Genomic DNA, 27,553 nt, shown 5'->3' on the forward strand with positions numbered 1-27,553 from the left:
GCAGTTGCCGCATTGCCCCAGTATGCCCAGAATCACCAGGTGGACAGGAGAAATCACAGGAAGCTGACCATTGGACATGCCTGTTTAGGTGCTGTTTTTGTAAAGTTTAAGAGCTGTTTCCCCTTACTTTTGCAAGGTACTTTGCAATTATAGGTGGTTTAGTGCCTATGATTAATTTCTCCTTATTGACAAGGATAGTTGAGTGCTTGTATCAGTTTCAGGCTTCCTAGTGCTTTCCAGCAGGTTCTAGAGCAAGTGCTAGTCACAGGGGTTCAGATCTTAGTGCTACTACTGAGAAACCAGCAAGTTCTAAGGGAAAATTTGAAGAGCAGACTTTCTGGCACATGGAATAGTTTAACTGTAGCCTCACAGTGCTGCACAATGTGAAAAGTGTGCAAACACACTCGTTTTTAAGCCAGAAAGTTGAAAGGGATAGAAATCAGCCCAAAAAGGCTAATAAAATTACAATTTCAGAGCTGGAAACTACTCCTCTAGCATTAAAAAAAAAAAAAAAAAAAAAAAAAAAAAAAAAAAAAAAAATTTCATCTGCTTTTACTGTACTTGTGTTTTTACCTACTTCTTTTTACTTTTGCATCATCTTAAAATACTCAATTGTATTTATTACTGCTTGGTGTAACTCATTCTAAGCCTTTTGGTTTAAACACTTGGGCTTCGGACCAGTTAGTTGTTTTGCACTGAGAGGTTTGTGGTCTGCACTGTTGTGGCAGAACAGGTAGCTTACATCCTTCTAGGTTGAGAACTGCTGATTGAGGGCTCAGTGTCTGTTATTCTAAAAGTGTATTAATTCTGGTTTAAGCACTTGGGCTTTCAAGCCAGTTATTTTACATTAAGAGGGTTCGTGGTCTGCACTCTTGTGGGAGGAGAGGCTGGACTCTGCCCTTCTGAGCTGGGAATTTCTGGTTAAAGGCTTATAGTGCATGCATATCTGAACTGTTTCTTACTGAAGTTGGTGCGCCTTGTTTGCTGTGGCATAGACTGGATTCGGGCCTGCTGGATCTAGCTTTGTTTGTGTAACTTGAGCACTAATCCAGACATTCTCTAAAGTATTCAATGGTATTTATTACTGCTTGGTTGTAACTTGATTAAAGTGTAGCTATCATTCAAGTCTTTTGGATTAAGCACTTGGGCTTCAGACCAGTTGTTTTACATTAGGAAGGTTTGTGGCAAGCACTGTGGTGGCAGGACAGGTAGCTTTCATCCTTCTAAGTTGGGAACTGCTGATTGAGAGCCCAGTGTCCAAGTGTATTAGTTCTGGTTTAGGCACTTGGGCTTCAGGCCAGTTATTTTACATTAAGAAGGTTCGTGGACTGCACTCTTGTGGGAGAAGAGGCTGGACTCTGCCCTTCTGAGCTGGGAATTTTCTGGTTAAAGGTTTATAGTGCCTGAATATTTGAACTGTATCTTACTGAAATTGGTTCACCTTGTTTGCTCTATCATAGACTAGATCCAGGCCTACTGAATCTAGCTTTGTTTATATACTTGTTGTTTGTTTGCTTGTTATTTCCTGGAAGCTAATTCACCTAATACGCAACTTCTCAGCTTCTGTGGATCACTAGTGATATCTGCATTGCTTACTGTACTTATTTCCTTGTTTCACTTGAAAGAAAGTTACTGTTTGTCGCTTTTGCATTTAGTTACTTGTATCACATTGCACTCAAGTTACCTGGCACTTGCTCACTAAAGCAATTATACAAGTCAGCACTAAAAATTAAAAGCACTACACCCTCACTCCCCACTGGCCCTTGTTTTCAATTAAGGATTTCCCAATATTATTCTAGCATGTCCAAAGGTCAGTTGTCAATCTCCTCTCGGTCCAGCTGGTGAATCTGGGAATCTTGAGGCAATGTTATAACTGCCTCATGTACACAGACAACCCTCTCCTCCTCCCACATAACACAAATACTTGCGAGATGCAGCTATTTAGCCAAACTGGAGGCTGAGCTCTCTCAACTCAGGACTGGCAAGACCAGACAGGAGGAGAAGGCAACTACACACACCACAAAACCAGCCTCACATAATGCTACCACTCCACTGAATCAAACACATAAACACACAAAGACATACTCGAGGCTCTGAGTAAAATTTACCTAAACAGCAGAGGCCTCCAAAGCAGACACCCAAACAACTGCTACCTCAAGACACCCCAAAAGCAACACATAAACCACAAAAGCAGTGTGCAAAGCAGTCACAGCCCTTAAGGCCAAATACAACACCAAACATACTTGTCATAGGTGACTCCATAGTCAGACACACTGACGTCCCACTCACCAGGCTGAACAAGGAGAGGGTCACAGTAAGCTGCCTATCGGGCGCTAGAATCCGCCACATAACACAAGCACTGGGTCACTCCACAGCAAGTACAAATATGACACAGTCATTGTCCATGCTGGTGTGAACGACCTGAGACGTACCTCCCTGGACTGCATGAAAAGAGACATAGAGGAGCTCTCTGATTATGTAGCCCAGGCAGGTATGACCCTAACCCTGAGCAGTATCCTTCCTTCACCAAGAATGATGCCACAATATAGAGACAAGATGATCAGCTTTAACAATTGGCTTAATGTCTGGTGTCATTCAAAGGGGATCCAGTGTCTGTCTGCCTGGGATGACATGCTTGACAAGCCACGCTGCTTCAAGGGACGGCTTGCACCTGTCACCCCTGGGATTCGGATATTGGCTAAGGCTCTTGCCACCCCCATAGTGCCTTTTTTTGGGCAAGGCTCAAATTCTAAACCTACCACCCTAGAAAACAAAAATGGGAAGAAATTGAGGGTAATGCTGCTCAATGCCAGAAGTCTAAATCTCAAAATGCACGCACTCGAGGCCCTTCTCAGTATGGAGAACATCGATGTCTGTGCTGTAACTGAAACCTGGTTCAAGGCTCCTGAGAGCACCCGGCACTATTAGGTTTTACCTCATATCATGCGTTCCGCCCCAAAACCCGGACCACTCCACAAAAGGAGGGGGTGTATCCATATTCATAAAGGATACTCACACCTCCAGGTTGGTGGCAACGCATGAAGCTTCGAAAACCATCCAGGTGCAACTAACAATAGGCAAAACTGCTCTACAAATTGTAGCATGCTACAGGCCACCCTCTCAAACTCAGGAACCCCACACAGCCTTCCTGAAGACACTGGAGGGTATAAATGTATCTCCAAACACCATCATATTGGGTGACTTCAACTACCCGAATATAGACTGGGAACATTACTCAAGCCCTAACTTTCTAGCCCAACGGTTCCTGGAGTTCATAAATTCAAATGCCATGGAACAGCTAGTCACTGTTCCCACGAGAGGAGAAAAATATACTAGATCTCATTGTCACAAACATGGGGACAAAATGCTCCACAATCGAAGTATATCCCTCATTGGTGAGATCTGATCATAAACTAATCTCACTGGAAATCCACATCCCGCCCCACCCCAAACAAAAGACCATAGTGAAGAACTTCTAAAGCAAACTTCACACTACTCAAGACTGGTGTGGTATCCTTCAAGGCCCTGAGTCAGAGGAAACCACAACCCAAGCTGCGAAGCCCTTACAAATGCCTTCTATGAACACCTATTCTGTTGTAGCTCAGAGCAGATCTGAGCATTGCCATTTAGATTCTTGACATAACTATAGAATGCCTTGTAGTTGTCTTTGGAGTCCTTGGCAGTTTTATTTTTGTAACTAGCTTTTGAGGATTTTAGGAGGTATCTCAGCTTCTTATTGAGGCTGGTGAGGGAGTTTTTTTGCATCTTGGGATTTTCCTCTTTTCTGCAACAGTTTCTTCCTTCTGTTGTATAGTTTGTTTATAGTAGGGGACCACCAGATTGGCTTCCTTTTTTTGGAGAAGAGCATCTTGATTCTATTTGGGATGGCACGATTCATGCACGAGTGGATGTGCTCATACAGTGCCTTAGTGTAGGATTCTGCAATCGAACTTTCAGATCCCATCTGCATGGGTGTCATGAATTTTGCCACTTCTGATTAAAGTAGCAGGAAGTTGGCTTGGGAGAATTTTTAAAGGAGGTTTCCTTAGGGGGGGGGGGGGGTGGGATGTAGATGTCAAGGGTGATTTGCTCATGGTCAGACCTGAACAATGAGGGGTGACCACTGGTGTGGAGCATCTATCTCCATGTTGGTAATGACCAGGTCTAGGATATTGAAGCCCCTGGTGGGACAATAGATTAGTTGATCCAGGGCATTGGAATTTATGACTTCCAAGAACCGTTGGGAAAAGGAGTTGGTACCCAGTAGTTTTCCCAGTTAATGGCAGGGTAGTTGGAAATCACTGAGTATTAGGGTGTTTGGTTGTATCTTAATATTTTCCAGTATGTTTAGAAAGGTGTTATGAGAATTTTGGCATGGTGGGGATCTGTAGCGCTACAATTTGGATTGCAGTCTTACCTAGTGTTAGCTGCACCTGGAGAATTTCAGATGCATTGTGTTGGGCAACTAGCCTGGAGGTATGAATATCCTTGGTGAATATGAACACTCCTCCACCTTTAGTGTTTCGGTCTTGGTTTTGTGGCTGAAAAGTGTGGTAAGAGTTGTAGCCTGGTATTGCAGGGGTGCTCTCTGGAGCCTTGAACCAGGTCTCAGTTACTGCACAGATATCGATGTTCTCCATTTTTAAGAGTGCCTTGAGAGAGTGCATTTTGAGGTTTAGACTTCTAGCATTGAGTAGCATTACCTTCAGATTTTGCATGCTTGTATCTGTTACGGTGGTAATTTTATCCTTTGAACCTTGCCTAAAAAAGGCACTATAGGGGTGGCAAGAGCTTTAGCCAGTAACCTGAATCCCAGGAATGACAGATACAGACCATCTCTGGCAAAACATAGTGTTTTGTCGCATCATGTCTTCCCAAGCAGACAGATACTGATCCCCTTTGAATGACACCAGAAGCTAAGCCAATTGTTGAAGTCAATCATTTTGTCCTTATACTGTGGTATTATTCTGGATGAAGGCAGAATGCTACTCAGGGCTAGGGTCATACCTACCTGGGCCACATGACCCAAGAGCTCTTCCATGTCTCTTTTCATGTAGTCCAGGGAGGTACATCTCAAGTCATTCACTCCAGCATGGACAATGACAGAGTCATATTTGTACTTGTTTTGGAGTGACATGAGTGCATGTGTTATGTGGCAGATCCTGGCACCCGACAGGCAGCTGACTGTAATGTTCTCCTTGTTCTGCCTGGTGAGTGGGACATCAGTGTGCCTGACTATAGAGTCACCTATGACTAAAGTGTTGGGTACATTGTCTTGCCTTAGGGACTGTTGTTGGGTGGCACACTGGTGTTGTGAGCTATGTGTAACTTTGGTTGTGGCTGGTGTTTGTTTGCATTTCAGCTTCGGAGGTCCTTGTTGCTTGGCCATGTTAATGTTAAGGGCCTCCGCATATGTGGGTTTAGTGTTGCTATGTATGGGTGTTGATGGTGTGGGTTTTGAAGGGCTATGAGTTGCTTGAGGTGTAATGCAGGTGTTAACCTTCTCCTCTTGACTGTCTAGCACAATCTTAGCCGGAGAGAGCTTTGCTTCCAGTTTGGCTATGTAAGTGCATCTCTCGCAGGTTGTAGTGATGGGTGGTAGGAGGACAGGATTGTCTCTGTACATGAGGCAGTTGCCGCATTGCCCCAGTATGCCCAGAATCACCAGGTGGACAGGAGAAATCACAGGAAGCTGACCATTGGACATGCCTGTTTAGGTGCTGTTTTGTAAAGTTTAAGAGCTGTTTCCCTTACTTTGCAAGGTACTTGCAATTATAGGTGGTTTAGTGCCTATGATTAATTTCTCCTTATTGACAAGGATAGTTGAGTGCTTGTATCAGTTTCAGGCTTCCTAGTGCTTTCCAGCAGGTTCTAGAGCAAGTGCTAGTCACAGGGGTTCAGATCTTAGTGCTACTACTGAGAAACCAGCAAGTTCTAAGGGAAAATTTGAAGAGCAGACTTTCTGGCACATGGAATAGTTTAACTGTAGCCTCACAGTGCTGCACAATGTGAAAAGTGTGCAAACACACTCGTTTTTAAGCCAGAAAGTTGAAAGGGATAGAAATCAGCCCAAAAAGGCTAATAAAATTACAATTTCAGAGCTGGAAACTACTCCTCTAGCATTAGATAGGCAGCACAATACTCACCACTCCCACTGGTAAGCAGTAGGACGTCCCTCTACCACAACAAGGTCTGGATAGCTCTGAACACAGAAATAAAAGTCCTGAGACAAGCAAAGCCTGGGATATGGACTGGCTAGGAAAGGTGGGAAACAAGCAAACAAGATAGTATTTTTTTTTTGTTGAAACAGGCTAAACAATGTAATAGTACAGTAAATAAACACAGAAAAGGCTAACACACTTAAGTGTGGAGTCCTAAACAGTAAATGCAATTAAAACTCTACAAAATTAGCAATTTAAAACTTTTTAAATGAAGCAAGGCAAGTGTACAACTGAAAAACAATTTAAGAGGCAGTAATACAGCAGAATAAGTAGCTAGTCTACATATACAGATAAGTCTATATATACAGAAAAGCAGCTAAAACACACAAACAATTCAGATGCAGTGCAACCTAGAGCACTTGAGTTGTAGCAATATTAAGGCAATTACAGTTATAATAAATGCTCCAAAATATACTATATATTTCAAAAATGTTTGAGAAGCACAGTCAGAACACAAAGAGATTCAGGCATTTTTTTGAAAGGGAAAATGGAGAAACAGAAGGCCTTCTCAGATGGCTTTTCTGTATTAGATCAAATGAGCTAATGGCACTAGACTAGGAGGAGTGTCCCAGATCAGATTTACAGTAGGGGCGGGCAACTGCAAAGCCACCAAGTATAACAACAAGACACGAACAGAGAGGGAGGGTGGGGACCAATAGTAAAGCTATTAGCCTACAGACAGTAAACACTACAGAAAGCCACAAAATGAAAGTTTTTAAACAGATAAAGGAGCAAAGAGACTTTACAGAATACTTTTAACTGCAAAAAAAGACAATTTCCCGTGCAGATTATTTAATAGCAATAAAACTAAAACTATGCAGTAGGCAATAAAAAATGCTATATATAAATTGCTAGAAACAATAATCAGTATAAATAATCCATAAAAACAGGATACCTATATATCTCAGATCAAAGTTGTAGTCAACGCGCCTCCTCCGCGCTGTTCAGTGTGCATAGACAGAAATCCTCTCAAAGTAAGGGCTTAAATACCAGAAAATACAACCTTAGACAACTTTTTTTTTAAAAGCACAAAAGAACCAGCCCCCACTAGCCAGCAGCTAATTAACACAATCTAGCCAAGGTAAAGAAAGGCTTTTGCTAATTCAAGATGGCCTGTTCATGTGCTTTGAACAATCACTGAAGAAACAAACAAGCCCAGAGCCAGCAAATCTGAATTAGGACAATACTAAAGCTATTAGCCTACAGACAGTAAACACTACAAAAAGCCACAAAATGAAAGTTTTTAAACAGATAAAGGAGCAAACAGACTCTACAGAATGCTTTTAACTGCAAACAAATCATTTACTCATGCAGCTTAGTTAATAGCAATAAAATACACTAAAAACTATGCAGCAGGCAATAAAAAAGCACTATATATAAATTGCTAGAAACAATAATCAGTATAAATAATCCATAAAAGAAGGATACTTATATATCTTAGATCAGAGTTGTAGTCACCGCCCCTCCTCCACTCTGCTCAGTGTGTATAGACAGAAATCCTCTCAAAGTAAGGGCTTAAATGCCAGAAGATACATCCTTAGACAACTTTTTTTTAAAAAGCACAAAGGAACCAGCTCCCACTGGCCAGCAGCCAATTAACACAATCTAGCCAAGGTAAAGAAAGACTTCTGCTAATTCAAGATGGCCTGTTCATGTGCTTTGAACACTCATTGTAGAAACAAACAAACCCAAAGTCAGCAAATCTGAACTAGGACAATACTAAAGCTATTAGCCTACAGAGAGTAAACACTACAGAAAGCCACACAATGAAAGTTTTTAAACAAATAAAGGAGCAAAGAGACTTTACAGAATGCTTTTAACTGCAAACAAATCAGTTACATGTGCAGATTAGTTAATAGCAATAAAATACACTAAAAACTATGCAGCAGGCAATAAAAGTTCTATATATAAATTGCTAGAAACAATAATCAGTATAAATAATCCAAAAAAACAGGTTACTTGTATATCTCAGATCAGAGTTGTAGTCAATGCCCCTCCTCCACTCTGCTCAGTGTGTATAGACAAAAATCCTCTCAAAGTTAAAGCTTAAATACCAGAATATACAACCTTAGACAACTTTTATTTACAAAAAGTATAAAAGAACCAGTCCCCACTAGCCAGCAGCCAATTAACACAATCTAGCCAAGGTAAAGAAAGGCTTCTGCTAATTCAAGATGGCCTGTTCATGTGCTTTGAACAATCACTGTAGAAACAAACAAGCCCAGAGCCAGCAAATCTGAATTAGGACAATACTAAAGTTATTAGCCTACAGACAGTAAACACTACAGAAAGCCACAAAATGAAAGTTTTTAAACAGATAAAGGAACAAAGATACTCTACAGAATGTTTTTAACTGCAAACAAATCAGTTACCCAGGCAGATTAGTTAATAGCAATAAAATACACTAAAAACTGTGCAGCAGGCAATAAAAGTGCTATATATAAATTGCTAGAAACAATAATCAGTATAAATAATCCAAAAACACAGAATACTTACATATCTCAGAGCAGAGTTGTAGTCAACACCCCTCCTCCACTCTGCTCAGTGTGTATAGACAGAAATCCTCTCAAAGTTAGGGCTTAAATACCAGAAGATACAACCTTAGACAACGTTTTATTTTTTAAAAGCACAAAAGAACCAGCCCCAGCAGCCAATTAACACGTAAAGAAAGGCTTCTGCTAATTCAAGATGGTCTGTTCATGTGCTTTGAGCAATCACTGTAGAAACAAACAAACCCAGAGCCAGCAAATCTGAACTAGGACAATGCTAAAGCTATTAGCCTACAGACAGTAAACACTACAGAAAGCCACAAAATGAAAGTTTTTAAACAGATAAAGGAGCAAAGAGACTCTACAGAATGCTTTTTACTGCAAACAAATCAGTTACCAGTGCAGATTAGTTAATAGCAATAAAATACACTAAAAATTATGCAGCAGGCAATAAAAAGTGCTATATATAAATTGCTAGAAACAATAATCAGTACAAATAATCCAAAAAAAGGATACTTATATATCTCAGATCAGAGTTGTAGTCAACGCCCCTCCTCAGTGTGTATAGTTTTGTACTGCATTGTTTATATTTATGAATGTTTTGAAAGTTTTTAATATGTATGAAGTTTTTAATATGTATTAGGTTTGTGAATCCTACTGCGGTGGTGGTGCTGCAGTAGCGTTGTCACCTTACAGTAAGATGTTGTCCTGTTTGATTCTCAGCAAGAGTGTCTTCTGTGTGGAGACATGCGTGAATGGGCGTACCTTTGTTGAAGGTTGTGCATCAGGGCCGGCAACTCGGCACGTAAAATTCTACTGCCAATCATTAGCGGACTGGAGTTCCGCTGTGGCAACCCCTAACCGGGAAAAGCCGAAAGACACAACATTAGATTTGTGAATACTGGTATATGAATTGTCTTTATTGGTTCTATGTTAATAAGGGGGTGGATCTTCATCTTTTAAAACAACTTCCTGACAACTTTATTCTTGAAGAAGTCTCTGAATAAGCAGAGATGAAAGCGCTTGGAATTACTGTTGCCAGAAGTTATTATTTTATGTGAATAAAGTGCAGTCCTAATCAGAATTTTGGTTTTGTTTTCCTGAACCTGCTGCTGTTGTTTTTAGTCTATTTGGTTTGTGCCTTTGCTTTTACTTCAAATGTGCAATCTCTCAAATAACATTTCACTCAATTTCCAACACACAAACAGTGTAGCATACTCACATTTGGTGCAGAAAGTTGGAAGTTCTATTCCTCAGATCAGAAAGACAAATTGCTGACACTGCAAGCAGCACCAGGGGGTGCTGTACTCCTGAGTATGTTGTCCTTTGGATGAGATATTAAGCAAAATCTCCATTTTCTTGAGTCAGTGGTAGCTAGGTAGATGTAAAAGATTCCATGGCACCCATCAAAAAGAGTAGCAGCCCTTTATTTTTAGGATGCATGGCTAGGCTGAAAAATGCCCTTGTGGTCATTAGCTTTGTACACACCTATGAACAAAAATTAGTCAGCCAAAGTGACTTAATAATTTTGATGACAAAAATGGGAAGAATGTTTCACAACTAAAATATCTGGGCATATACCTGAGTTGTTAGGGTTGTAAGATGATATGGACTACTTTAGGTTCATAGGTTCATAGGTAGGTACTAGGCTATTGGCCCTAGGGCCTATATAAGCCTAGCCAAAAGGTACCCTGGCTTTCGCCACCCAAGAAAATTATTTTCCTGTTCCACTGTCGAGCAGAGTCACAGAAGTGATCCTGGGGTGAATTTTCTATCTCCCATCCAATCATCAAGATTTTTCTTGAACAGTGCTAATGAGGAGCTTTGTTTGATATAGATAAGTAGTTTGTTCCAGAGTATGGGAAGTCTCTGGGACAGGAATCTATCTCTCCAGTATGTTCTGTTTATTGTGGTGACAAGGTTTAGGTCCCTAGAGCATGTAGCTCGTAGACGTTGGGATTTCTTTAAGTGGAGCATGTCTAAAACCACTGGGTTTGACATAGCTTTGTGTGTTAGGCAGAGATCACCTCTGAGTAGGAGATATGCGATGAAGTAAAGCTGCAGTTTTTTAGACGGTCTGCGTAGGGCATCTGTTTGAGGCCGGTAATCCTCTTTGTGAGGTATTTCTGTAGTCTTTCCAGTTGCTGTAGATGTCTTGTGAGGTACATACCAAAAGGGGCACTGTACTCTATAATGGGTCTAATAAGTGATGAGTAGAGGGGAACAATGACCTCTTTTTTCCTGGATAAGAAACCTTTTGTGATGAGGTGTGCCACATAGAAGGATTTCATGACTACTGTGGCAATGTGATTATCAAAGGAGAGACTACTGCCCACCTGTGTCCCAAGGTCTCTTATCACACTTTTGGTGTTAAGTAGACTACCACCTATGTGGTAGTTCATAGGTACAGAGTTTTTACCAAAAGGAATGACAATGCACTTTTTGGCATTGAGCTTGATGCCATGGCTTTAACACCAGGCATCTGTCTCAGCGAGGCCCTTTTGTATGATGTCCACATGTTTTGGAGTTTTGATTAGGGCTCCTAGTTTGCAGTCATCTGCAAACTTAGTTAACCAAAGACCTTTTGTGTTAGCCTGTACTTCAGGGAAGTAGATACCAAACAGGAGAGGACCCAGGACTGAACCCTGTGGTACTCCACTTGTCACTGGTCTGAAGTTGGATTTGGAGTCTTCTACTTTCATAGTGTGGGTTCTGTCAGTGAGCTAGTTGGCAACCCATCTTGTAACATAGGGATTTATACCTAGTTTAGTGAGTTTATCTATAATTCCAGAGTGGAGGATGGTATCAAAAGCCCTGGCGAGATCTAGATAGGCTGTGTGAACCACATTATTCTCATCTATTGCTTTGGTGACTGCTTCAAAGAAGTCTATCAGGTTTAGTAGACATGATCTGCCTTTTACAAACCCGAACTGGGTGGGGTCCTGAGTTTGGAGATTACCAATGTCATTGTTTATAAGTTCCATGATGATATGCTCCATAGCCTTGCAGACCAGACTTGTTAGGCTAATGGGGCGATAGTTTCCAGGGTCTGTGGTGGCTCCCCCTTTGTGGAGTGGGATAACTGTTGCTGTGCACCAATCAGTGGGTACATAGCCTGAGGTGAGGCTATGACTGAACATGGTACTTAGGTGGGGTGCCAGTTCGTTCTGTAGTTCATGTAGAATGCAGCCTGGGATGTTGTCAGGTCCCATGGATGCTGTTTTCTTGGCTTTGGATAGTGTGTTTTTTACCTGTGCAGCCATGATTACAGGAACTTTGCATGCTTCTGGTATACAGATGGTCCCTTTAGGGGATGACAGGGGGGTAAAGTTAGTACTGAACCTATCTGCCAGGGTGTTGGCAACATCAGTTGTTTCTGTATATTTAGTGCCATTGTTCTGTAACTCAGAGCAGATCTGAGTGTTGCCATTGGGATTCTTGACATAGCTATAGAATGCTTTGTGGTTGTCTTTAGAGTCAGTGGCAATTTTATTTTTGTAACTAGCTTTGCAGGATTTTATGAGGGATCTCAGCTTCTTACTGACATCTTCGTTCATGGGACCTTGAGACAAGTGGCTATGTACTAATTTTTCTGAGATTTGTTTATGAAATCCCCTTTATATAGGTCTTTTTGAAGCTCTGCAGTCCATGTAGACTTCTTCAGTCAGAATTTTTTATCATTTTTAAGATTTGTCATATTGCAGGCATACTGATGGAGCATTATTTATTGATACTTATAAAAAGGACAATTGTTGGTTCTGACTGTTCAAACTCTTCACAATTAAGTTTCTAAATATTTAGGAGACCTGTTTGTGTCCTTATATCAAGCTTATAGGTTTTCCTTGACTAAAGCAAGATTGTTTCCATTTCCTGTAATCTGCTTTGTGTCATCTTAACAAAGTATTCTTTGTTACCAAGCTTTGATTTTATGGACTTCATTATCTATCCAGTAGAGAATTATATCTTTTGAATATGCCTTTAGAAGAACTTTAAAATGTGTTATTTTCCTCATGCAGACATTTCAAAATATCCAGTCATCGATTTCTAACTTCTGTCTGTAAATATATGCTTTAATTATTATACCGTATTCTCTAATTTTACCTTAAAACTGTAAAAATCTTAATTTCAAATACTTAAATTAACCGACTTATCAATTGATGATATTGACTAAGCATGGGAATCTGTGGTATAAACTGAAATTCTTAGCAGTTTTCATGCAGAAATTCACTTTGCTTCTTTGGCGTATGTTGTCTATTATTTTAAAATTATGACTTCACCAAAATATAATATATATTGCATTTGATTATAATAAAATGTTCTTGTTACCTGATTTCAACTGTATGGCATTCATAATTTTGTACAGTCCTTAACAAACAGGCATTATTGTAAACCCAAACTTAAACTCCTACAAGAAAACTCATACAATTGATTATAGTTACCTGTAATATTTAGACAGTTACATTTATTTGTATAAACATTATGTACTCACTAGCACATACACATGAAATAACACCATAGTGTAGCATAGCCATGCTGCAAGCTCATGTAAAGCTATCAGCTGCAAAGCCTACATGAATGAATTAACAGCAGGAGTCACAATGTTTTCATACTGTATATCGATTGACAATAAACACCAGAGTTTCAATTCACAGGAAATATAAAAAACAACACAGATGGTAAGATCCAGACAGATACTGAAAAATGGTATTTAACTAGCCTCACTATATTTTCCTAACTGAGTGAAAAATTACTGTCTCCTACTTACTTACGACAGCAAAGGAAGATGAAATGGATGAGTGTCTTTGTTGTCAGTTCTAATAACAGAGTGTTGAGTGTCAGCATCACATCTCTCACTAGTATCTAAATACAACTTCATTGTTGACTACAGAATGACGTAACATCTGGTCACCTGAATCTGTAGTTTCCACAATACCCCCTCAATGGAAACTGAGCCAGGTTATAGCGCAGATGTGTCACAATACATACCCCAAACTCTGCTAAGACGCATTCCAGCATCTGGAGACTATAAGACAATTCCACCCTTTTCATCCTTCCTGTAGAGACTAACCAATCATTCTCTACCACCTCAGGGTAGCAATTAGTTCACCACTAAGGGTAATAAATGCAGGAACTGTCTCTGGCTGCATTCAGGCCTGCAAGATAAAATCTTTATGGCTTAAACCAAGTCATTTAATTTCAAGCTATTTTTGTTAAAGTTGGCTGGGCTGAGCTTAACTCCTTCCCTTCCAGCATGTTCTATTAACATATATACATTTACTCAGTTACAACAGTACAGTCTGACATACATGTGTATTTCTTTTGTGTCCAGCAGGACCCACTGTTGATACATTTTTAACACAAGCAACTTTATAAATACATTTTCAACATATGTACAAATTAGTTTGATATTCAAATGACATAAAATTCCTTACAAAACTCCAGCTAGTTATGCTGGCATATGTTACACATGCACTGCCATACACTCTCTGACACAGCTGGTACTACCTCACATCATCACAATTAGGTCATATGAAAGGCATTACAAATTGAGATCATCTTATAGTCTGACTTGGCTATAGCATTCTTTTTTAAGCAATGCATCTGAAATTTATCTTGTGGGATGAAATCATTTTGTCTGGGATCAGAACAATTATAGCAGTCATTTGCTTGTGACTACCAGGCACCATATGACCAAATATACAGTATTTTAACATATTTGCCCACATTCATGATTATCAGAATATTGCATTTTCTAACTGCTAGCAGCAGTTAATGTCTTTTTTTGTAGTTTAAGAGTACAGATACATCCTTACCTATAGCACTATTAGATCAACTTAATGCACCCACACGTTGCTCTGCTCTGTTACCCATTCTGTGAAAATACACATTAAACTCTTAAATGTTTATCTGACTCTTTGGATACATTTTTTTGTGTTTTGATTGTCAGATTGTCATTTTATTCCAGAATTACTTTCAGAGTGCACTCATGGAAAAATTTCCAAAATGTAATCATCCAAACATGATTTAGTTTACAATCAAAAAGAGTGTTAGGAAAGCAGTTTCAGTTATTCATGCTAAAATGTTAGCGTAGTCAGTACTGTTGTAGTTGCCATAACACAGCAATATGATAATATATGCCATAAAACACTCATAAATTAACATATAATACAATATTACAACATAATGTTTATATCACAGTATTATGACTGCGAAATGACATTTACCCTTCTGCAAATATAGAAATCTCTATACCTAAAGACCAAAATTATGTTCCTAGTACAGCAGTGGATGTCAATTCAAGTGTAATGAGTTATAGATCATAAAACTAGGATAAAGTAATACTTAGTATGGAGATGTGTAGTCTCTCAGGCAGTCATAAGGAAACCAAAATATATATTACTTACTAAAAATGCAGGTCACATGTCTCTGTCATTCATTGCCTTTAAATATTTTCCAGTATTCATATAATTGCACATATGCATTACGGGTATCTGCGCTGTCCACAAATTTGTATATCTAGACCACTACTCATAGAGGCAATTTACGATAACACACAATGGCTGTGAGTAAGCCTGAACAAATTAATGCATAATGAGACGTAAATGAGACATTATGTAAAACAGCATAAACTAATGCAGTGATCTTTCATCCACTTGCACTTCATAGTCAAATTTTCATGCCGTCTACAGATTTAATGTAAAAAGCAGAGTTGTGCATATTCTGTCTACTTCACAATCAATGTAGATGCTTGCTGGCCATGTAAAATGAGTTCAGTTGTTCTTTCTCTGCCTTGATCACTTATTCTGTATCATCACTGAGCATTAAATACCAGTCACACACAAAAAGCTTCATCAACCAAACAACACAACAAAGAAACCATGTGTGCCAGCTGCAAAAAAAAAAAAAAAAGTTATGCGACACAACCCCCATAATGATTTACACAGCCAGAGACTAGTCAAGTTGTGCTGAAGTAATGTTTGCACTAATAAGAATACGTTCTCAGTAGTACAGAAATTAGTTTGCTAATAAATACATCCTTCCTTAGCCCCTACCACATGCCTGTAATCAAAATACTAACAGTTCTTATTCATCTGTGGCACAGCAATCTACCAGAGAAGACACATGTCGAGGCAGTAAAACATTCTTGTCTTATCAGTATTTATGAACTAAATCATTGCATTTCTACCAAGTATACACAATCACTAAAAGACACAAACGTTAATGATTTCTCAGTAATCAATAATCATTTCCACTAACGCTGCAATGATTTTCCATTTACAAATAACAGCTTAACAGTATTCACCAAAACCATTGTAATTTGTACATCATGTGAATAAAACAAGTGAACTCAATAATCATGCATCATTTTGAACTATTTCAAATTAATTTTAAATACTTCCATTATTTTTTCCTTACTTTAAAAATTCAATAGTTTCCATATCTAATTTGCCAACTAATTCAAGTAATGCCAAAGTAATATGTTGATGTTAAGCTTATTAATGTAAGTTCAGGGTCCAATACTCATTTTGTATTCAGATGAGCAAAGTTGTCCCTATGGGGTTACTCTTTTTAAAGTGCCCATGGGGATAACATTGAATGAAACTACATGTAGTGAATTTTATGTATTGTTTAACCAATTTGGATTTGAATTTATGAAGTTATTGATAAAGAAAAAAATATGAGAATCTGTGTATATTAATGAACAAAGTGGAGCATATTAACAACAGAATAGTCAATGACTTGCTATTTACGCAATGGGAAAAACTATATAGCAAGCAATTCACTATGGCAGATAAAAAAGCGGATAATATTTATTCTAAAAATATAAAAAATTAATTAGTGATTTAGAACATTACAAACATAACTCAGTTTACCCGTGGAAGAATGAGGGAAAAAGGAATGATAGAAGTAATAGATACAATAAAGATGAACAAGCTAGGTATAGGAAATCACATTTTCACAGGGACTGGGAACAAGCACAACAAAAAACAGGATGGAAGAAGGACAGGAGATGGAAAGGGAATGGACAACATTGGGAAAAGGAAAAGAATTTAGGTCAGAACTGGAACAAGAACAAGCAGACAAAGAGACAGCAATACCAATAGCACCTGTGCATGAATCCACTATTACTTCCTCTGATGGTATAGTGTATTGCTTGGGTAATTTTAAAATGTATAACTACACTAGTATGGCCATAAACAACAGCCATTTTGAGCTTCTTTCCAAAGGTATGAAATACATTCCAAAGGGTAAATTTCAGGTGGTAGACTGTCTAACAGAGATAAAGTTATTTTTAAGGAAAATTAACTTGGCTCTTACTTTTTAAAACAAGATTATACCATTTTCTAATGATGGTTTAAAGAAGAAAAGCACATATATTCCACCTAACCATCCTAGCATGGCCTTATACGAGAAACTAGCAACTAAGGAAATTTACAAGCTACAGAAAGATACAAGGCGTAAAAAAAATTCTAGCATTTTGTCTGAGGAAGAAATTAAAACATTACAAGTTAGAACTGATTTTAATATTAGAATTATGAAGCCAGACAAGGGAGGGGGAATAGTGCTTTGTGATAATATGGATTATAACATAATATGGATTATACCAACAGAATGTTTAAAATTTTACAGGACTCTGGGAACTATGAGACAGTCTCCATTAATGAAATCAATGTAGGATATCGATGCATCAATATGTTTCTTGAAGAGTTTTTGTTAGATAATCGTATATCTATTGATACATTTAGTTATCTTAAGGTAGAACACCCTTTAGTGGCAACAATTCCACCTCTCCATCCTATTGTTTCTGGCAGTCATTCTAAAACTTTCCCTTTGTGAGCTGCCATTGACAAATGGTTGAAACACATACACACTAAAATCCCACACTTAGTCAAGGATTCTTGGGTATTTTTAAGTAATCTCACCCCAGGGATATGGAAGGAAGGGCTGACATACCTTACTGTTGACGTAACAGATCTATTTACCTGCATCCCTAAAGTAAGTGGTCTGGAAGCATTTTGCAATGGTATCAGACAGTATTCATATTTGAGTTGGGACCAGACTAGTGTGATAATGGAACTCATGTCTATGGTACTTGACCACAATTACATATTCTTTGAAGGAGAATATTATCAACAGACCAGGGGGGTGGCAATGGGGGCTGCCTGTGCCCCCATTTACTCCAACCTGGTCATGCTAGATTGGGAAAATTCTCACCTTTTTAAATGTGATTATTTCAAGTACATTAGACATTGTACTAGATTCTTGGATGATATTTTTATATTGCGGGATGGTCCAAGTCATTTGATTGATGAGTTCATTGCATTTATGAATGGCACCAGTAGTTTTTTAAAATTCACTCACTCATGGAGTTTAGACAGTACAGCCTATTTAGATACCTACATCTCCAGTACTTCAAGTGGATTTATGTCACGTATATATAGAAAAATACCTTTTACAACAGTTACTTGGAATTTACAAGTAACCACCCAAGGAAAATGATAAGAAATATATTTAAAGGACAGTGCATTCGGGCAGTAAGAATGGCATCCAGTTATAGTGAAATGAAAGATGAGATAGACTTTATTATGTCCCTATTTAGGTCTAGATGTTATCCTATGAACATGTTGAGAGAAGTTAGTAGTTATGTTATAGGTAAATGGGGTAAAAAATAACCGCCCATCTTAGGGACTGAATTTAAGAGTAATAGGGAGATTCACATTAATGAAACTCTGTTCAAGAGAGCTTGTGTCTTGGAATACAACACTCAAGCCCATGATATCAAACAGATTTTAATCACAAACTGGAATGTCTTTAAAGCAGATAAGGGAATCAGTGACATAGCAGGTGACCATCCGTTTTATGTGTATAAGATGGGCAGTAATCTTAAATCCCTGTTTGAAAGAAATAGTATCATTAGGGACTTGATGAAGCAAAAAAAATGCACAAGACATTGTGGGAATTGCAGTCAATGTGGGTCAATTTGGGAGGTAGAGGGTGTTACCCTAGATAATATCACCAACACTAAAATTACTTTTCAACATGGTAACTGCATTTCCAAGAACATTATATATATGGCTAAGTGCATGTTATGTTCCAGCTTTTACATAGGGAATACAGAAAGGTGTTTCAGAAAAAGAATTTACAACCATCTTTACTGTATTAGAAGGAAAGACAAAAGTAATACCTTGTACAGGCATATATATATATGTACAGAGATTTACACACATTTAAATTTGCCATAGTGGAACAACTTATAATGGGTTATGTGGAGGTAACTACAAAGCACTATTAGGGCACAAAGAGATAAAATGGCAGTTATTAACTGATGCATCCAATGAGCCGGGCCTAAATGATTGTATAATCATTAAGCCCATATTACAATTGAAGGTTTAGGAAATAGACTTTTTACAAATGGCTTTGTACAATTAAACTTATTGTTAAAATTTATTGCTAAAGTTTTTAATGAATTTTGAAGGATTATGAATTAATATTTAATGAGATAATTAGTATATGTTGTAGGTATTATATGTATCAATTTTAAACTTGTTATTATATTTAATGTGGTTTTAGATTTTAAAGCAATATTAAGATGTTTGGTAATGACACAACATTTACGTATGAGGGAATATGGTTTATATATTGTACTACTTTACCTTTAAGTGCTGAGTATGGGTACCTTTAAATGAAATTGTTGGCACCAAAAAGGTACTATATAAGGATCCAAATATATTAAGTTTATGTTCTGATGAAGTCCATTGTTCTATGGATGAAAACGCTTAACCAATTTTATGCTATGTTGAAATAAAGTGTGTTTTTAGACAAGCACCTCCTGAGGAATTTGTACACACAGCATATTCGATTTTCTTATTGATTTTCTTGGTTGATGGAGTACGCTGCATTTTGCTCATTCAAAAATGGGATAAAGTAATAATACTTAGTATGGAGATGTGTAGTCTCTCAGACAGTCATAAGCAAACCAAAATATACATTACTTACTAAAAATGAAGGTCACATGTCTCTGTCATTCATCGCCTTTAAATATTGTCCAGTATTCGTATAATTGCACATATGCATTACGGGTATCTGCGCTGTCCACAAATTTGTGTATCTAGGCGATGACTCATAAAGGCTATTTACGATAACGCACAATGGCTGTGAGTAAGCCTGAACAAATTAATGCATAATGAGACGTAAATGAGAAATTCTGTAAAACAGCATAGGCTAATGCAGTGATCTTTCATCCACTTGCACTTCATAGTCAAATTTCCGTGCCGTCTACAGATTTAATGTAAAAAGTAGAGTCGTGCATATTCTATCTACTTCACAGTCAATGTAGATGCTTTCTGGCCATGTAAAATGAGTTCAGTTGTTCTTTCTCTGCCTTGATCACTTATTCTGTATCATCACTGAGCATTAAATACCAGTCACACACAAAACACTTCATCAGTCAAACAACACAACTAAGAAACTGTGTGCCAGCTGCAAAAAAAAAAAAAAAAGTTATGTGACACAACCCCCATAATGATTTTCACAGCCAGAGTCCAGCCAAGTTGTGCTGAAGTAATGTTTGCACTAATAAGAATACGTTCTCAGTAGTACAGAAAATAGTTTACTAATAAATACATCATTTCCTTAGCTCCTACCACATGCTTGTAATCAAAATACTAACAGTTCTTATTCATCTGTGGCACAGCAATCTACCAGAGAAGACACATGTCGAGGCAATAAAACATTCTTGCCTTATCAGTATTTGTGAACTAAATCATTGCATTTCTACCAAGTATACACAATCACTAAAAGACACAAAAGTTAATGATTTCTCAGTAATCAATAATCATTTCCACTAACGCTGCAATGATTTTCCATTTACAAATAACAGCTTAACAGTATTCATCAAAACCATTGTAATATGTACATCATGTGAATAAAACAAGTGAAAATAATCATGCATCATTTTAAACTATTTCAAATTAATTTTAAATATTTTCATTATTTTTTCCTTATTTAAAAAATTCCATAGTTTCCATATCTAATTTGTCAACTAATTCAAGTAATGCCAAAGTAATATGTTGATGTTAAGCTTACTAATGTAAGTTCAGGGTCCATTACTCATTTTGTATTCAGATGAGGCCCCTTTACATTTATCTCTATGAATCGCAGTAATACGTGGTCTTGAGTGGCACCTTATTCACTTATTTGGTGAACTCCCTGCTTATCTTCATGTAGAGTGTATATTCAGGTACTTAGACTTTTGCCATAAGTAGGCATGTTTATCAACATGCCTGTGCATTCACACAGTCAGCATAAATAACATACACTGACTATATCTGCTTATTGATGTAGAGATACTCTTTGCAGGTTATAACTATGCTCAGCCAAATCCTGGGTCTGCAAATACCACCCATAGCCTGCTTACATCATACCATCTCCAGTCACAGTTCTTTGCCATACTTCTGGAATACCAGAACTTGGATGTTTACCTGACAATGTGCCTCAACAGAACAGCAGCTCTGCATGCTGGTTAGAGTTGTAGCCTTCCACTTCTAGCAGACATAATTATCTAAAGTCATGAAGTCATGTGAGTGGTGCTGAAATGATTTCCTTCTGTCTATTACAATATTTTAATGTACTCTGGCTACTTATGCCTGTCTATCTACTTCTTGAAAAGATTGTTGTTTTCTCTGCTTTGCTGTCTCAGACTCTAAAGTATCTCATGAGGCATATACTAGCTTTACTGCTTTTCTGGAGTGAGTATCTGGCTTAACATTCTACCCAAATTTCTGGTGTTATCTCTCCTATCTGCCTGTGCAGCTTATAGGCCAATAATGCAGTCAAGAATTAATGCATGTAATAAATCACTATAACATTTTTATTTTCCAAATACAATAGTTTTAATTCAGCAATATGTTTATTTTTCAAACAGTAACATTTTTAATATACTAAATTTGCTGTGATAAATTCTCTGAGAAAAAACTAAACTGCTCAAGTAAACAACTTATTTGATTAGTTACCATGCGATGCTATACCTGTATTATAAACTGGGAGCCATTTGTACAATTCATTCTTGTGGGGTACTGTATCAAATTCACTGCATTGCATCCCACGAAATGTAAACCTCCCCACTGGGCACGGTCTTGTATTACATGTTCGATAGCGTTTTCTTTCACCTGTGCAGTACTTGCCACCAAACTGTGGTCTACAAAGCAAAGAGATGCCTGAATAATGTGAACATTAATCATCTACCTCACATAGTAACAATGTTTATAATCTAGGTCCTATATGAAATATGAAAAATCAAGATATTCTCTTAAAAGGCTGTGAGCTTCATTTAGAAAAGCAGCATTTTATATTAATGACAATTAATAATTTGCAGAACTGCACATAAGTAACATTAACATATACTGCCTTGAAGACATAATATATATACAAAAGTTAGAAAGGCAAACCTGGAAATGAGACCTAAAGACTAAATCTGTCTGCAGATTGATGTGTTTTTATATAAGCTTTTTCTTCAAGTGGGCAGGTTTTCATTATTGTGTGAAGAAGCTTTGTAATAGTACAATAAAGCACTCACATACTTTTGTTAATAAATAGTTCTTTTTCTCAAAAGTGGGTCTGCCAGTTTTCCTGTGCTGTATATAATGACATGTTATATGCATGCAATATACCACAGTTCACATTTAGATGTGCAGAACAACTAAACCACATTGTACTGGAAGGAAAACAAAGCTTGTCATTTTAAAAAAAGTGATGTTGACATGCATAAAGGTTTAAGCTGTCACTGATATTGCAGGTAATACTTTAGACATCTGACAACTGTAATTTCCTAATAATACTGAAATTTGGGTATACATTTGCTTTTCACATAAGCAGATGAGTTAAGCATTGCTTTCGACTTTCAAAAGAAAACTATTCAGAAAAGCACATACTAGTTTGGCATTAGTTTTCAAATCATATCTGATTTCAATGTTTTTCCCTCTGCCCTTTCATTTGCAAACATTTGTTTGGAATCTTCTAGAAGGTTCAACAACTTTTTGACTGTGGCAGCCTTTTTCTTATAATGACCAGCCACCTGCAATTTATTTATAAAGAGCCAAGAGAGTTCAGCTTTTCTGATTTAGTCTTGGACAATCCATTAAATCAGATATTTAAGTCCAACACCTGCTTTTCACTCTGAGTCATGGGCGCTATAAATTTGCCTCTAAGAGTTACCCTTTCCCTCAGTGTGTTTGCAGCAGTACATCAGCCTCTTTCAGAGGCATGTCATTAACATTTTCTTGTACTCTTTCACATAAATCATTTATGATACAGGTTACACAGCCACTTCTGGGATATATATACATAAAATCACAGTTATCATTTACAAAGACAATCTTTCATATGGTGTTAAAATTGCTTGCACCATTCATCATTTTCTGTAAGTTTCCCACCCAGTGCCGGTTATTTTGCATTCCGTTTTATCATATGATTTGATTCAGAACTTCTGCTATACAGTAAATCCGTGTGATGCTTCTTATGACATATGTAGTAGTGCAATATGATGAGCGAGATATACTCACTCAAAATAAACAATATATTTTCCTGGGGGTCACAAAAGATTTATTCAATAAACAGTCAGTCATCTCTTGTAGCAACTCCTAAGAACCTCCTTTGTTAGTTGTTCCTCTTGACACTGCTTTGTTCATTTCTTACACTGTTAGCCACTTTTTGAAAGTATTGTCTCATGTGAGGTTCAGTACATCTATCACTCTCCTTGACAAAATACAAGTGTTCAAATAAATGTATGCAGTTCAGTAACATCTTTCAAAGTACTTTATTTTTTATCCTAGTTTCTTATATAGAACCTGAATTTTTTATGTAATTATTTTAAGTTTTGGATTCATGTGACTTTGCAAATTAGTTACAAGGTTTTTCAAAGATTTTCCTTTTGACTTAAATTGTTGCTACTCATTTGTCTAATGCTTCATAATTCTTTGCAGCCATTAACTTAATCAACAATAACACTTTCTTATTTTCTGTAATAAAATTGTGCAGCACAACTCTAATTTTTCAACGCAGAATAGTCAGTTCCTCTTTAGAATGATCAGATACATTCAGATATTCAGATATATTCAAGTATCTCAGGGACTTTGGTATGGCAGTGCACAAGTAAGGGAGGAATATGTATGGCTACTTATGAGATCAGAGTATAAGTAATAAAAATCTGCTTACCATCCTTAACAACCGGTGCAATTGTGAACTAGGGCCTCATGACCAGATTGAGAAAAGTATAAAGCCCCAGCATGATTGGGACAGCAAAAAACAAAAAAGTGTCAACATATCTGAAAGCACCAATGAAGTTTTGGGTAGCAACAAATGGAAGGAACAACATAGGACGTCAGACTCTTCTCATAATAAAGACAACTCGATAGAAGTCAAAATGATCCAAACTCATGTTGAAATCTTCAAAATAAGTTCTTAGAGACTATATAAATACTAACAACAAAAAAGTAGAGCAGATTAAGGAGGAAGTATCTCAACAATCAGATGTATTGCAAGAATTGTATAAAACCACCAAAGAGAGACTTACAGAGCTGGATTCAGTGTAGAATCAGATGTTACAAAAGATAACTGACAGGGTAGACAGATCCTGCAAATAGAACATATGCTTTACAATGATCCCAGAGAAAGGTGAAAGCAAAGACTGCTTAGATTTTTATGCAAAAGTGTGTCACTGAATGAGTAGGCCTAATGACGGCAGATCTGAATATAGAAATGATACATCTAGTTGACATGCCATGTGGAATGGCACAACAAAAACCTTGGCTGATTTTGGTAAGATTTGCCACCTACAGATTCAAAGAGCAAATTTTATATGCTGTTACAAGGGGCACAAGGATATATGCTGATAATGATTATTCACTGCATAAGCTGAGTTTAAAGTTCATTTTCCTCTGGGAATAAAAACCTATGAAGATCCAAAATTGGTGATAAATGAACTACAAAGAAGAAGAGCAGGAATACAGGATGGACATCAGGATAGGGCAACAGCAGATTAATCAGTCGAACTACAGCCATCTAAATATCACATTGAAAGAGAACTCATGTTCATCTCATCCCTGTTTTCAAATGGGGAGAAAACAAGACTAATATGAGAACATACTAAAAAGAGTATGCAGGACAATAAGTTGAAAGTGTTGGACAAAATGGAGATACAGGAGGACGATGAGTCCATCAAACACTTCAACAAATAGCATGTAATACCTTAGTTCTGGACACTGATGACCAAGGAGGATTTTTTTTTTTTTTTGGTTAAGATCTGCAAGTAGATTATGATGTAAACTACCACCTGTTTGAACTTTCCCTTCCTAGGGTTTGCTAATATCCACTGGTGTTTTTTTTTTGTTTTAGGTTTACTGTGTATGACAAGGTAACATCTAACTATTTTAGCTTTCCACCCTAAAAGAGTTAAATACTGCAACAATGTAGAATAATAGGGTGAGGGCAGCAGAAGCGACATTGCAGCCTTGAAACTTGCTTCCATTGAAGTAGCATGAATCATAAATATTTAAAAATGTATGCACATAGAAGTCATTGTGAGGTAATATTTTGGGTGCAACCATTAAATCCGGGGGGAGGAGGTAATTAAACATGCTTGATATGAAAGTAATAAGTCAAGCACACTGTAAAATATGTGACAGAGCTGCATTTATAGGGAGGGCAGCAAGTTTCTATTTATAATAGAAGTAATTATGAAAATAGTAATTAATATTACGCAAAACTCAGCTTTATTTTTAACAGTGGATGTTTCTATTCAGTTAGTAGTAGTACCTGCAGTGGATGTGAAAAGCAGGGTGCTGAGCTAATATGGTCACAGGAATTAGAGATCTCAGAATGCAACAAACTGATAGGGCATGACTAACAAGACTCTTTAGCTCACCCTTACAGCTTACTGAGGTAAACCTAGATTAACAGTTGAGATTACAAACCCTCTCATTCAGATGCCTTAGGGCCTTGGGTTATAGGGGGCTCAAGTGAAGCACTCGTGAGAACCAGAATTAGGGGTCAGAATGTAATCAACGGACATAGTGAAAATGGTTAGATTTCTTGGGAAGCCCATTAGGAAAATAGAGGGTAACTAAGACCAAGCTGCAGCTATAGAACATAAACTAGAAGACCTGGCATAGAATGCATTAATATTCTGCATATAGGTTGACAGTGTTTGAGACTTGGGGTTAAAATGGGCTATACTTTATTTTTAATTGTATTATTTGTTCTAGCTGCTTGCTAGTCTGAGTTCCTAAAACTCAATTTACATTCCCAGAAGGGTTGTCTTACTAGAGCCCTTAGAGTATGGATCGGAGTTAGAACGGTAGAGAGGCATAGGCCTAACTAAATGAGATTAATTTTTGATGAACATAAATGGGATGGTAAGCCCACATAAAAGAAAGAGTATCCTCATATATTTACAGATGACAAATTCCCAGGTAATGGTTCTACAAGAGATCCATCTCTCAGATAAAGAGCATGATGAGTTTCAGAAGGAAGCTAACACGTACATATATGTTTTAAGCATAAGGACAGTAGAAGCATGGGGAACTTGATAATGTATGATAACCACTCTGGCTTTAAAGTACTAGTGGAATATAGTGATTATCAGAAAAGATATGCAACAATAGTACAGAAGTGGACAGGTACATGGGTAGCATTAGCAGCTCTTTATATACCACCCAGATCTAGCATAGAGGAAATATGGTAAATCATGGCACACATTGTAACATTACATCAGGGTTTCCTATTAGTAATGGTTGACTGGAATGTAATGGGAAGTGCCCTGGATGTTTCTGCAGGACTTAAATGGCATAGGCTGCAGCCTGAAGGAATATGTCTTGAAAACTAGATAAAGGCAAATGGTCTGACTTACATTGTCCTGGTAGAAGAAATAGGCACTGCAGATTACAAAGACTGCTCAGACAGATACTCCATGAAAAAAGACCGGCTAGAGGTTACATCAGTACAGAACACCTACGTTTTATACAATGGGTAACGACTCACCCCATATTGCAAAATGATCATGCCCATTTTATACAGAACTACAGTTAGAAGGTTTGAAGTGAGTAGAATACAACTACAAATTTCCAAAATACTTCTTGAAACTAGATGCATTTAGTGAATGCTAGATGCTGAACTGAATCAAGAATTTGAACAAGTTGGACCAGGAGAACAGGAAATTGGGAAGAACTGGGATATAATTAAGAGTGAATTAAACAGAGAGTTGTAAAAAAGAACTCATACCAACTGAAAAATAAACAAAGGTAAGTATTTGAAGGCACTAGGAGAAATTAAATTACTGGAAAATAAGTATATAAATGAACAAACATTTGAAATGGAATGTTAGGGTATGAATGCTAGGAAAAACTTGATAGGGTATATAGATCACTTTGATGTATTTCAAGCTAAAGCTTTACAACATGAAGTTTACATCAGCTCACTCATATTTAGTAAATACTTAGCTCAACTGCTGAGGCAACAAAAAGCTGAAATGTTGACAGTGGAATATACGGACCCTAAGACAAGCAGGAGAGAAACAGACCCTTACTAAATTAAAAGCATAATGGCTAATTACTGCTGTACAACAGGATGAAGCAATCAAGCTGGGAACAGCTGAGATGCAGAACTACCTGGAGTGGCTACATCTACAAGATCTTGGTGGGTGGCTAAGATAAACAGAGGCTTATGTCTAAAAAAAACTGAAGTGTAAATAACATTTGCTTTGGTGAAGCAGCAAAGAAGAAAAACTGCAGGGGAGATTGGCATACCAGTTCAGGTAAGTAGAAAGAATAAACCAAAGTTAATAAATAT

The 27,553-nt window shown here is 37.5% G+C and overlaps 1 protein-coding gene across 1 annotated transcript in view; it reads right to left on the bottom strand.

Moving 5' to 3' along the window:
• Nucleotides 1-27,553, bottom strand: part of ADAMTS12 (ADAM metallopeptidase with thrombospondin type 1 motif 12) — a 2,672,119-nt gene that overhangs the window by 1,245,884 nt on the left and 1,398,682 nt on the right. The window contains exon 10 of the mRNA XM_044085381.1: nucleotides 21,739-21,908. Within this exon, the coding sequence (XP_043941316.1) occupies nucleotides 21,739-21,908 (170 nt within the window). The remainder of the gene's footprint in view (nucleotides 1-21,738; nucleotides 21,909-27,553) is intronic.

Source organism: Protopterus annectens, chromosome 1.part1 (assembly GCF_019279795.1).
Source record: "Protopterus annectens isolate FY-2018-M chromosome 1.part1, PAN1.0, whole genome shotgun sequence".
In the NCBI taxonomy this organism is placed as follows: Eukaryota; Metazoa; Chordata; order Ceratodontiformes; family Protopteridae; genus Protopterus; species Protopterus annectens.